This window comes from Akebia trifoliata, chromosome 12 (assembly GCF_017979445.1).
Source record: "Akebia trifoliata isolate Shusen 1 chromosome 12, ASM1797944v1, whole genome shotgun sequence".
Lineage (NCBI taxonomy): Eukaryota > Viridiplantae > Streptophyta > Magnoliopsida > Ranunculales > Lardizabalaceae > Akebia > Akebia trifoliata.
In genome coordinates, this window is record NC_141386.1 from 6,116,845 (window position 1) to 6,130,411 (window position 13,567).

The 13,567-nt window shown below is 35.2% G+C and overlaps 1 protein-coding gene across 1 annotated transcript; it reads right to left on the reverse strand.

The window, feature by feature from the left end:
- Positions 1 to 1,867: 1,867 nt before the first annotated feature.
- Positions 1,868 to 10,093, reverse strand: NYC1 (NAD(P)-binding Rossmann-fold superfamily protein). Its single transcript, XM_086417811.1, has 10 exons — positions 9,604 to 10,093; positions 8,877 to 8,955; positions 8,634 to 8,769; positions 7,571 to 7,645; positions 7,238 to 7,433; positions 7,039 to 7,107; positions 5,524 to 5,663; positions 5,213 to 5,335; positions 3,317 to 3,509; positions 1,868 to 2,400 (listed from the first exon to the last, which is right to left on the reverse strand). The coding sequence occupies exons 1-10, from the start codon at positions 9,988 to 9,990 to the stop codon at positions 2,215 to 2,217; spliced, it is 1,584 nt and encodes a 527-aa protein (XP_086273937.1). The 5' UTR covers positions 9,991 to 10,093; the 3' UTR covers positions 1,868 to 2,214.
- Between the last annotated feature and the right edge of the window lie 3,474 nt (positions 10,094 to 13,567).

A 13,567-nucleotide genomic window follows, 5' to 3' on the forward strand; every position in this document is an offset into this window, starting at 1 on the left:
GGCATGCCGTTGGGAACTCCCTACAACAGTACTAAGATATGAAATAGAGTGATAGAGAGATTGGAGAAAAGGTTGAGCACGTGGAAGGCCAATTATCTGTCAAAAGGAGGGAAAGTTACCTTGATAAGGAGCACTTTATCGAGTATCCCGGTTTACCTTCTCTTACTGTTTACGCTTCCGAGGTTCGTCGAATTGAGATTGGAGAAGTTCATGAGGAATTTTCTGTGAAACGATAAGAGGGGTAGGAGGAAATATCATTTGATCAAATGGAAGGTGATATGCATGCCTAAGAGGAACGGGGGGTTGGGCATTAAGGGGCTGAGAGTAACTAATAAAGCGTTTCTAGGAAAATGGCTTTGGAGGTTCGGCGAGGAGAAGGGTAGCCTGTGGAGGAAGATTATTGTGGCTAAGTACGGGGAGAGGAGACTAAGCTGGTATAGTGGAGAGACTAAAGAGTCATATGGGTGTAGCGTTTGGAAAGAGATTCTTAAAGTGAGGGAGAACTTTGAGAAAGGAATTAGGTTTAAAGCAGAGTTGGAAAACAAAATTAGATTTTGAGAAGATAGTTGGTACGGCACATCGTCTCTGGCAACTCACTTTCCGTCTTTGTACTCCTGTTCTATGAAGAAGAACCGCTCAATACAGTAGTGTTTGATTCGCAGCGAGTCCAACTTTACTTGGAATTTGGGTTTTAAGAGAAATTTCAATGATTGGGAGCTAATTGAGGTGATATCTTTCATTGATCTCCTGCATATATTCCATCTCAACGAGGTTGAACAGGATAAGTGGAAATGAATAAGGGCTAAGGATAAGAGATTCTCTGTGAGGTCTTTCTATAAGTGACTTATTCCTCTAACTAAGCGATCTCTTTCGGAACTTATCATTTGGTCCAGGTTAGTCCCTTCTAAAATCTCCTTCTTCGTTTGGTTGGCCTCTCTTGGCAGGATTCTTACGTTGGATAATCTGATTGTTCGAGGTTGAATCACTCCCAATTGTTGTCCCCTTTGTATGAGGAAAGAGGAATCAGTTGATCATATTTTAATTCATTACTCATTTTCTTACAATATTTGGTCAACTTTCCTTGAACATTTCCAAGTTAATTGGTCCCCGTAAGTTCTCATCGTTGTTAGAAGGGTGGACTAGTATTGCTTTCCATACCAGAAAACGGTTCCTGTGGACTTTACTTCCAGCGACTATAACTTAGGGGGTTTGGAACGAGAGAAATAACAAGGTGTTCAACAACAAGTCTAGGAGCTCTCATGCAGGTTTTTGGAGATCTTGGGCCTTCTATACCTTTGGTCTAAACAGAACATAGAATTCGTGGACATGACTTTTGTTGATTTTGTTTTTAGATGGAAATGTAATCATTAATATTTTTTTTTTTCTTTTCTTTGTTATTCTCTAGGAGGCTCTCTCGGTCTCTTTGTTTCTTGTTTCCCCTTTTATCAATATATTATACTTTAAAAAAAAAAAAAAAAAGACAGGAAGCTGATTTGACATGCCTAAAACCACTGCAAATTAGAGAGTTTTTGGATTATCAAATAAGTGGAAAATTACAAATTTTATATTTATTAAACGACAACAAAAAAGGGGGAGTTGCAACCACTAAGTTTTTGTAGATTTGTAAGCAGAATTACTGTCTAAACTATCTTGAAACATGATTGAATAAATTCAATACAGCCAGTTAATTCATGCTTCTTACCTCGAAGCAAAAGAAAAAATTGTTACAATTAAACAAAAAGACGATTTGATCCTGATTGATGAGGTAGTCCCGAACCAAAAATGGTGAAAAAAAAGAGAGGATTAATTATGATACAGATATCTTTAACTTAGACTAGTAAATATCTAAAGTCAGTCTTGCACAGGATTTCCCATAGAAGGAACAGTTAAAAACAGAATTTCATTGCAACTACACTAAAGGATTACAAGCTATAGCATCTCAATGGAGAATGAACAATCGATTAAAAAAAATATTCTGTAATTGTTGTTGTTGACAGAACCCAAAGAACTCATCCAAGACTTTGAGTACATGGGTGGGTTAAACATAAGGGTCTATGATATGTAAGACAACAAGCTTCCTAGAAATGGTAGCAGATAAGTTAAGAAGGATGACCATACATCCATAGTTGATGTTGTACCTTTCTGCCGCTCGTGTATTAGGCTTCCATTGCTTACCATAGGCCATTTATCTAATGCTGTTCTGTGGATGAAAGCTTAGGTGCCGGGTAATGTGCTACTAGCGCTGGAAAGAATGATGAAGGCACAAACAACTGAAAGTGAAAATACGGAGACCCAAGTATTCTCTGTGTACATCTCCATTGCATCCGTGAAGGAGAATCGAGCACGGCTTTCAGCCCAATTGCGAATTCTGTCTGCTTCTGCTGCATATAATGCTCGTCCCTAGAAGATACAGAAAAATCAGGTCTTGTTAGATAGCATATTCGATTAAACTACATCATTGAAGCTTTATCCCAAAGATTTGTGGTCCATTAAGAAACGTGGAAAGAAAAAAAAAAATTCAAAAATCAATAGGTAACTTTGAATTCATTTGGTTTGGCCTAAGTGACTGTAAAGTTACTACAAGGTCAACTTTTTGATGAGTTTCTCCACTTTCTCATCGGAGTCCAACTCAATCAGAAGATTGATTCCTACTCCAAGGTCCAAAAAAATTCAACATTTGGTCAGAACTAGATTGGGATAAGATGTGTCAACATTTAGATAGTATCATGGACCATAATAGCAGTAAAACCTTAACAGTCTTACCAAATGCTCTAAAACTTTTTCTTTCTTTTTTTTGATAGGTAAAACGTTATTTATTGATGAAAAGGAAACGGAGACCACGACGACTGCCTATAAGAAACAAAACCAAAGGAAATCAAGAAACAACCTACTCAGCCATGACAAACAAGATCCGACTTGAACATGAGATCTACAAAGAAGATTTCTTGATGGACACTAACACCTTGTGAGGAGTGTCATTTTTCCCTTTGAAGATTCGACAACACATCTCACCTGGTTATAACGTTTTTTTGGTGGGGGGTACGGAGTTGGCCAAGGATTCATCTAATGCAATGAGAAACAAAGTTCTATCCAGTCGTACTACTTGACCAATTTTGATCTAATCATGAAAACATTTTTACAGACATGCTTAATGTATGTTGCACGGTGGGGGGATGTCACATAAGATTAGACTCTACAGATTTAATTGTTTCACTCAGACCCGGTAAGAAGAGGAAGGAGAGTGAGATACAAATAGAAAGGCAACAAAAAAAAAAAAAATTAGAAAAAATAAATAAATAAATAAAACTGATATTACCTGGTCATCAAACCATCGACCTCGACGCAACCATGCAGTGACTAAAGCAAGCAAGATCCTAGGTGGGGTTAAGTAATTGACAGCTTTTCCAGTTCCCTTGACAACCCGCATCCGAGGAACTAAAGTTCTTGCTACTGTTTCCGGAAGTTCACAGATGATGTTAAACATTTGTTTGTTTTGAAGAGTTGAACCACTGCAAAGAGACCCCCATTAATGCATCATTCATGTTAGGACTGATCCATAGGCGGTAAAAAAACAAAAAAAAAGTTATTGCAATTGAAAATAAAACCAAACCAAACCACAGGAGCATGGTTTGAACTTTGAAATACTGCATCTCAGACCATCCCGTCCAAGACCATGAAACTTCAAGGGTTTATTGATGTGTCGACACATATTGACATCGACACATATGTAGACACTTCCTGACATGTATGGCAGTCTTCCATTTATTCTCATTTTTTTGCCAGGCAAGCAAGGGGTTCATGGTTAACAGAGGTGAAGATGGGTTCAACAGGATTTGAACCTAGGTCATGGGATCAACTCTCCTCAGGCCTTTACAAACTTAGCAAAGTGGCAACTTCATTCATTTATTCTTATATTTTTATTTTAAAAAATGATTTCAGAAAAGAGGGCTGGTAAGTTCTCCCTCGATAAAGAACTGTATAATGTTTTTAAAAGACAGCTAAAGTTGTCCAATAGATTTCCCTATGCAGTTATTATTTTACTTATAGTCATTAACAGAAGATGTGGCTCTGGACAGAATGAATGGAGGAACAGGATTCTTTAAGCTGACCCCAAATCTTTGGGATAAGTCTCTGATGATGATGGATATTCATTAAGTTAAAACTAAAATATTATATTTTTTATAGGAAACTGAAATATTATATTAGGGTCGGGTTCCATTGACTCAAGATCCCAACCGTGTAAACACAACATCCAATGGTTGGGATTTTATGTGTATCCTGATCGTTCATACGTCAAGGATAATTTTCAGCTGTTGGATTTTGTGTTTACATGGTCAAGATGGTATGTCATTCCTCAACTCATATTTCTTGAGTTGACACTCAACAGAACCCAACCCATTACATTATAGTGTATCCCCATCACTGCATTTTTTGGTTTCTCAAGAAAGTTGTTAGACACTGCCATACGTTGTCTCTGAATCATTGTCAGATAGATTAAAACAATTTTTATAGTGCACGTGTCTATTATAATACATAAAAATAAATTAAAAAAACACACATTTTTGGCTTAACCATTAAAAACAGTTTCGTGCAATATATCCCATATCTTTATGTATCAGACGTATAATTGTTTTGCCCAAATTTCTCATTCCATCTCAGTCAAATGCCTTGTTTCATTAGCTTACTGAGAAACCAAATCAGAATGCAAATTTTAACTTGCACAAAGGTACACGCGGTCAATGCTTGTAGATTGTTGTCTAGAATTGCCATTCTCTATATCATCATCATCATCATTATTATCAAATACTTATCTCAAAAACCGTAACTCAATACACAAACCAAAAACTGAAAAACTAGGTCATGACAACAGATTTTCAAATATTGGCAAAAAAGAAAAAGATGATTTACGCAATCATTTATTTTAAAATTGGCAAGACACTTTGTCAAAATCCACTACCCAAAAACCAAGTAGAACAAAAATTTTAAATTTTGGCAAAGACAGAAGAAAAAATAAAAAGACAGAAAAGATGATTCACACTACTGTATGAATTTCTAAATCAATTAGAACTCAGATCATCCCCTAAAGTCAGAGTTCAATTCAGGCGAATACACAGCTGTATGCCCACATCCTTTTTGTATTGAAGAACTTCAAAAAGCCAACTTAAAAAGAAAGGTACAAGCATAGCCAAAAATCATAGTGTATATTTAGTACCTCAGAAGCAAATCTGTTAGGACCATGCCTGGAGATGCTGTATGTACTCCTACTTTGGACCGCTTAGACTCTTTCAAAAGTGATGCTTGAAGCTGCCTTAGACCACATTTTGTTGAACCATAGCTACAAATCAAAGGATATATGACCAAGTAAGAAACAATAACTAATATCAGTGAAACAAACACCCATGTTTTAGTAAGGACAAAGAAATCTAAGTATAACTTCTTGTATCCCTTAAAAAAGTATGAGAAACACAAATAAACAAGCACAGAACTTATATATCTGAAAAAAACAACCAACACAGAACTTACACAGCTGTCAAAGGGGTGCTAGAACCCCCAGAGCCTGCACCGTCCATGTTAAATATGTGGCCAGCCCTCTCTTGGGATCTCATCACACGCATGGCTTCTCGTGTGCAGAGTAACGACCCAACCAAATTTGTTGAGACAATCTATTGGTAGAATCATGTGGAAGTAAGTAGTTGGTTAAAAGAATTAAGGCATAAACTTTCTATGAGATAAACAAAACATGCCCAGTAACACTAGACCAATCATCAATCAACATGACATGGTGGAGGACAAGTAATGAAACTTTTCTTTTTTATTATTATTATCGGTAGCCTGCTTTTATCAGATCAGTAACTTGGTGCTGGCGGGAATCAAACCCAGGACCATGGTATAATCACCCAAAGACTAGCAACTAAGCTAGCTGGCGTCTGCATAATGAATCTTACACAATAGATTTTTGTGCCTACCGTACATAATTATGCAAGATTGTGTGTGGACATGAGTATGCGTAAGATGGGTTTATTCTTGAGCAAGTTCCCACACCAAAAACTATAAATAAATAATAAAAAACAATCAGAAAGACGACCCCAGCTGCTTAACACCTGGAATTTTTTAGAGTGTGGTCAGAAATTAATCATACTTTTTTTTAACAAATAACCAGTCCTTTATTAATGATTTTAGAAACTTTTGTTATTGATTCATCTGTGTATCTTAAAACAAAACATATTTCAGGCCAGGCAATACTAGATGATGAGCTGAGCTCACAAGACCAATAGATAATATCTTCCAAAACTCATGAGAAAAGATTGTCAATAACAATTAGGGGTGCAAGTGGTCCAGTTCAAACCGAGAACCGAACCAAACCGATAGCTTTGGGTAGGTTTGGTTCAGTTTGGAACAAGTTGAACCGAAACCAAACCAAACTGAGAACTGAACCTTATATAATATAAATAAATAAATTTATTCAATTGTTATGAATTACTTTAGATGTTAGGACATAGATTAATGACTTCTTTAGGGATAAATTAATGATTTTTTTATGAATAAGTTAATGATTTATTATATAATATTTTTGTTTATTATTTATTTTTTTTATTAAAAACACATCGTTTCCAACTAAGTTTATAGGATATTGGCAACCCATGGAACTGAACCGAACCAAACCGATCTTAGTTTGGTTTGGGTTGGTTCAGTTCTATTGGCATTTCGGTTTGGTTCTGGTTCTTATTTGGTGGGACCGACCTATGTTGGTTCAGTTCCGATTTAGCCACAAACTGAACCGAGTTGCACCCCTAATTACAATAACAATCCAGAAAGCTACAAAATCCCTTGACAGCTTCAAAAATGACTAGAATTTGTTTTTCAAATGGAAGTGGTGCGTATTGTGGTTTTGAACTTCTGTAAGCATTGTGCACCAATGCTTGGCAAATGATAAGCTTTTGAAAGGATTTCATGTTTGCTTAAATCCTCTATAAGTAAAACTTCTAAAATGCTATATCCACAAATATGAGCTGGATATTTATCAGACAAGGCACACACCTGCTCAATATCTTCATCTGAAAACTGCAGTAACGGTCTGAAACCTTTATTTGTGCCAGCATTGTTTATCTGTACAAGAGTGACAATGCGTGCATCAGAAGAAATAGATGGGCAGGGTAATAAAGGTAAATATTTTATTTTAAAAAAATTTGTACAAGAAACATGGCATGAAATGGGTCGATAGATATATATCACTCACCCAAATATCTATAGAACCAAGTTCACTGACAGCAAAGTTGGCCAACTTCTCTACATCATCAGGTTTGCAAACATCACATGCTATGCCGACCACCTTTGCATGGGTCATATTTGCTCCAGATCTGCCACCTGCAGTGACTATCCCTTCCTTTATGTTTTCTTCAAGCTCTCTCACAATCATTTGGACAGACTCAGGGCTGCTTTCACACAAAATCCAAGTTAGGATGGCAAAGTGTGAATGAGAACTCAAATGATAAATACACACTACAGTAATCGAAAAATTATGAACACATAGTTACATGATGAGAAAAAAAATCAATGTTTTGAAGTCCACCTGCGGGAGGCAACAACAACACGATCTCCAGAAAGAAGAAATTCCCGAGCAAGTGCTTTGCCTAGTCCCCGTGTGCTGTATCAGAAAGTTAGAAGCACACGATGAATAACGCATAAGCATAACTTCTCCATGCCACCCACTCAATGGTGGCCTAACCCATTAACAATTTCATTTGTTACTGTCAAGGTTATGAAAAGCACTAGGAGAACCAAGGCAATACGTCTTCTAGGCGCACCTTTTTTTCTTCTTAAAACGTATATACCTAATACCTTTTCATTTTATTATAATTTTACATTATGGCACTGGAAAAAAAAAAACATTTTTGGCATACCCATATAACTGTGAATTCATCTATTGTATGAGTTTTAGTCTTCTAGAAAAAGAAATTGAACTTCAACTTCTTAAGTTAAATAGTAAAGATTGAAATTGTGGAAATTTTGAGGACAAAAAACTTATAAAGTGTAAGCTTTTTTTAACTTTTTAAGTATTTTTTTTACAGAAGGTGATAAAAAAGAGAAGAAAATGACCAAGATACCCTTAATAGGGTATAGCAATGTAGATTGTATCAAAAAACAATAGGGGGATTAGAATGGTTTGGATGAATTCTTTAAAAATAATCCATTTTAAAACAAGGCATTTAGGATATGTTGATTTTCAAAAGGGATTGTACAAGTGTTTGGTTTTTGTTTTTGGGCTTTACATGGCTAACCTTAGAGGAAGGGAACCAATAAAGAGAAGAAAAAATGATAGTGTTAAGTTTGAATTAAATTACTATAATTTTTTTCTTATTATAAAGTGATCAATAGATGAGAGAACATTTATATCAAAACACAAATTCAATGGACTAAGCTGACTTTTCATAAACTTGGCTGATATTTACAAAATATCGCAGGATTCAACCTGGATCTTGGACAAACCAATGTGGAGACCATTCAAATTGATAATCCCACCCTACGGCCTCGGAGACCATCAGATAAGTTTTAAAACCATGCGAACACATAATCAACTACAAAAATACAAAATTTAGAATGACAACTACGAACAAGCGAAGAAGAGTGGGTACCTTCCAGTTATGACAACATTCCTGGGACCGGCTCTATAGTGTTCCTCTAAAACCATGTTAGCACCTATCATAGTTCCGATGATAATGCCCCCAAGCCAACTATACCAAATCAAAGTATCCAGCTGACTATCCCCACCTTCATCAAGTAAAATTCAAATTGAAAACCCAAAGCATCCCCCAGTGCAGAAATAAATTCATGCCTAGAGAGATTTCTATAAAAAGAAGAAATATGTGATATCAAACCTGACATCTGAAACCCAATTGCAAGAATCACTCCAGTGCTCATCATCGTCAAAAGGTATCTTCCAATTTGAGTGGCGCACTGATAAATTAAAAGAATTCAATTAATTAATGTTTCAAATTCTATATTCACGTATAAATCACTAAACAAAGACTCTTAAAAACTCCAAATCAAAGCTAAATATCCATAAAACCACCGATTTTCCCCTAAATTCTCAAATTTTCCAAACCAGGTTAAAGCCAAAAGTTCAACTTAATTTCAAATCTATTTACAACGTCACTAATATCATCTGAAGGGTAAAACTTTTGCATCACAGAAGAGAGAAAATTAAGCTAAAAAATCACTTTAATTAGACTAATTATTTGCATGAAATAGAGAACTTAATCCATTACCACTTACTAAAAAAACCATTTCTAAAAAAAGTCAGAATTTTAACTCTTCGAGAACCATCAAAACGAAAACTCTTAAAACTCCAAATCAGATAAATTCAAATAAATTTCAAACTACAACGTCACCAATATCGTCCTGAAGGTCAAATTTTTTGCATCAGACTAAAGGCTACAAACTACGTTAAGAGATAATTAAACTAAAAAAATTAAAAAAAAAAAAAAAAAAAACACTTACTTAAACTAATTGTTTGCATTAAAATATAGAATTCAATAAATTAAGATTTACTAAAAACCATTTTAACTCTCCGAGAATCCATCAAAATCACATTTTTAACCTCACCGAGAAGAAAATCTCCTCTGCCTTCGCCACTGCGTTCTGATACTCTTCTGCACGTGAAGGAGCACCAAAAACCTTAAGAAGAACAGATTTCAAACTGTACAAAGCTCCCTTTCCCTTCTTCGATTTCTTATCCTTCACAAGTTCTCCATCTTTCTTCCGGTTCTGTTCCAATTTTCCTCTCTGTTCAGATTTAAATGATCTACAAGGTTGTAAACGAAATCCAAAACGACCATTCGGTTGCCCTAAAACCGAAATTGCTTCGAATGTCTCTGAATTTCGATGAAAAATCGGTCGAAATTTACGTTTTTGATCAGTTTTTAAAGGATCTTTGATGCTCAAATAACTGAAGTTCTGAACAGAGAGGTGGAGCTTGGTTACAGTGGCCATGGCGGCCTCGATCTAGAAGGTTTGTTGTACTGGAGATCCTTCTGCAATTATATATGACAAGAGTGAGATATTTTCCTTAACTTTGCAAATTTCCGGGAAGAATCGAGATCATGTACGCCTGATTTTGCGTAAGGATTACAATATTGAGTCTCTTAACGTGCCACGTGACCGATCAATTTTATTCTTATACGTGGCAGATCACAATGCTCAGAGTATTGGATGTATTTCTATCCAACAACAGGTGTATGGGATCTTATATCTCTATCCCCAATCAAATTTCTGAAGATGATTCGCTCACGAAAATAAAATAAAATATCTAAAGGAGAAAGAAGCGTGATGACCACACGTTCACGGAACCTCATCTCCACCCTCACCGTTTGCCACGTGGAGCATTTGTCTTTGTCAGATGAGTGGCTTTACTGTCGTCTAGGTTACGAAACTGCCCCTCTTCCTCTTGCAAGCAAACCTAACTTTGTCTGCTATGTGAAGTAGCGTGAGATGCAAAAATTTACAATAATTCTCACTCAATAGTCAACAATCATACCTCGATATTCAAGTCACAATCAAGAACAAAGAAAAACCATCCTAACCTTATACCAAAATAAGAAGATTTAGTTTATTTAACCAATTTTTAGATCAGCACACCCTTCTCTCCCCTAAAAATTCATGAGTTCGATACCTAATATGAGCATTAATTCCTCAAGGGCCACCAACATGCCTTCACTTATCGGGGGGGTGTGTGAGAGGTTCTGACGTTGCATGTGCCCTAAGACTAGTTATTGGACAAAATCATAGTGTATGAACTGGACAAAGCCTAAATACAAGTCTAATCCATTATTTACAAGGATACTCGATTATTAAAACATTATTTTTAGTGTTGACCCATTTTTAATGAATTCAGTAATTCAGTGTTGGCAGGATTTGAATCTAAAGCATTATTTTTAATGAGTTCAATAATTTGTTGTTGGGCGGATTTGAATCCAAGTCTTTGTATCTTTGTATCTTTTATTTTCATTTGGTTGGCACCTGTACTAAGACATCTAAGGCAGGTTTCAATGTCTAAGATGTGGATTGAAAGGAGTGAATGGACATAGATCCTTGCGCCTATCCGAAATGTTGGAAATAAGGCAATGATTTTTGTATTATTGATTTTCCGATCACTCGAAACAATCTTCACTGGTAGAAGGATCTTCTAACAGCAACCTCCACTACAATACGAACCCGACAATAAGTTTACGAAGGCTTCAAGTGGTGCAAGATAGGCTAATCGTCGGAGACTAGAATGAGTGAATCTAATTTTGATTTAAATTTTGCCTTTTCACCCAAGGTTGATGTGTTTTTAGTACTTGCTTTATATGATTAAATCAAGATTGTCGGACACATTGAGTGGATCATCATTTCTAGGATAACTCTATTCTGATTTCCAAAAACTCTATAACGATCTTGTTATGATGCACTATTGGACTTATTCTGATGTTGTATAATGCACTACTTGATCCATCAGGGTTGTTTGGAAACAAGGTCTGTATTGCCTGGTAATAATCAATACAAGAACAATGTGAAACTCCTTCAAATCAGCCATGATTTTAACGAGTGCAAATATCCATCATAGTCGGGTTCTATTTTGGTAGGGCACCTTAAAATTGATTTCCAAACATGCCAAGCAGTGAGCTGCATTGGAAAAGAAGAGAGATAACTTTTCTGAGTACACGTGTCGAATGTCCATTGGCTGACTGTTCACCTCACACTCCTCGCAAGCCATTAACCTTGAAAATATCGAAAAGATCTAAAAGGATATTTCTATTTCTTCCCCAACGTCAGGACAAAGATCTCAGTGTCTGTCGTCTGGATTTCAACTTGGAAAAACAACGGTGATTTAGATGTAGATCCCCACGTTTTCAGGAATATTTGATATACATCCTTAAATTTTCAAACTGATGACATACCTCCCTTGACTTCGGTCTTCTTTTATTGATTAATGAAAATTTTCATAAATACCCTCATCTTCAATATTTAACCAAAAATTCTTGATTTTCTGCCCAAAACCAATCATCTTTGATCTCTTCAACCTCTTGGATAAAACTTTTTATCTGCATCTTCAATCATAATATTTTATATACTTCAACTATCATGCCGTCATAACATAAATGATTTTTGGAGAAGTAGAAGACAATGGAAGATTGGGTAAAAAAATATCAAGGGATTTTGATTAGATAAGGACTTTTAAGTGATCGGAGAATTTTCAGTCAAAAAAATCGAGGTTAAATAACATTGAAGATGTGGTTGAATAGATTAAAATAATTTACTGTGGAGATATCTTGAAAATGATTGGTTTTAGGAAGAAAAATCAAGAATTTTTGGTTAAAGGTCAAAGACAAGGTTATTTATGTTCTTTTATGATTTGTCGATCAGAGAAAAACCAATAAACATGTCATCAATTTGAAAATACTCTTATTATTTCTTTGAAAATAAATCTTTAAGAAATCTATTTCGATCCCTCAGAAAGTTGAATTAAATTGAATTGATTTTGGATAAGTTATTCCTGATTGAAAAGAAATTCAAATTGACAACTTACAAGGAAGTATATTTATATAGCATTGCTAATAGTCCTTCTTCCACCATTTTGGAATCATATTTAAACAATCCATGCATAGGACAAGACAAATGGTGGAGTATGGACAAACATTTTCAAGTGAGATCACTCATGCGAAATGGTTTACGTGAAGGCTTTGGACTATCAAGATGACATCTTAGTAGATATTACCAAATCTTGATATAGATCAACTTTAATGGCTCATAAAATAAGCAGAGTGCATCATTATCCTTTCACATTAGATAAGGTTTGGTCTTGTTGATTCATGAACAATATATGAACTTTCAAGTTCCAATCATTAAAATATGAAATCCAACAATTAGGATTTATCTTAAAAATACAATATGCATCCTTGAGATCCACATTTTAAATTTTATGTTTTAACGATTAGGGTTCATTTTTTTTTACTAGTCACCAAAACCCAATTCTTTAGATAAAAGTAATAGAAATTTTATTTAAAAGATGATTGGGCATATGGGATGTTATGTCGTAGGGTCGTCCCCACATCCTTTGGGATGGGACTAGCTAGTCCCAGTATCACGCCCGGACCCAACAAAAGCTGCACGTTGGATATTCCCACATCCTTTGAGATAAGAGTAGTCCCTAGTTTACAAGTTTAAGAATCGTGAACCATCAATTAGTTGTAAATCACTTTTGATGGGGTTAGAAGTTCCAGAATTTGTTGATTTTTTGTGAGGAAGATTTCTTCACCATAGAGGTCATCCTCTCGCAAAAAATCAGCCCATTCCGAAACTTCTAACCCATGTATTGAAAAATGTTTAACTCTCTTTAGGGCGTCTGAACACTTCTCTTTAAGTATTTTCATTTTTGAAAAAAATAACTTTTCAAAGTTAAGTATGATCTCCCTTTTAAAATAAAATAGCTATTATTTTTTATATCAAAGTTCCCTTTTTAACTTTTAAATTTAAAATAATATTTTGAATATAATTTTTTATTTATTTTTAAAATATTATTTATTATGGA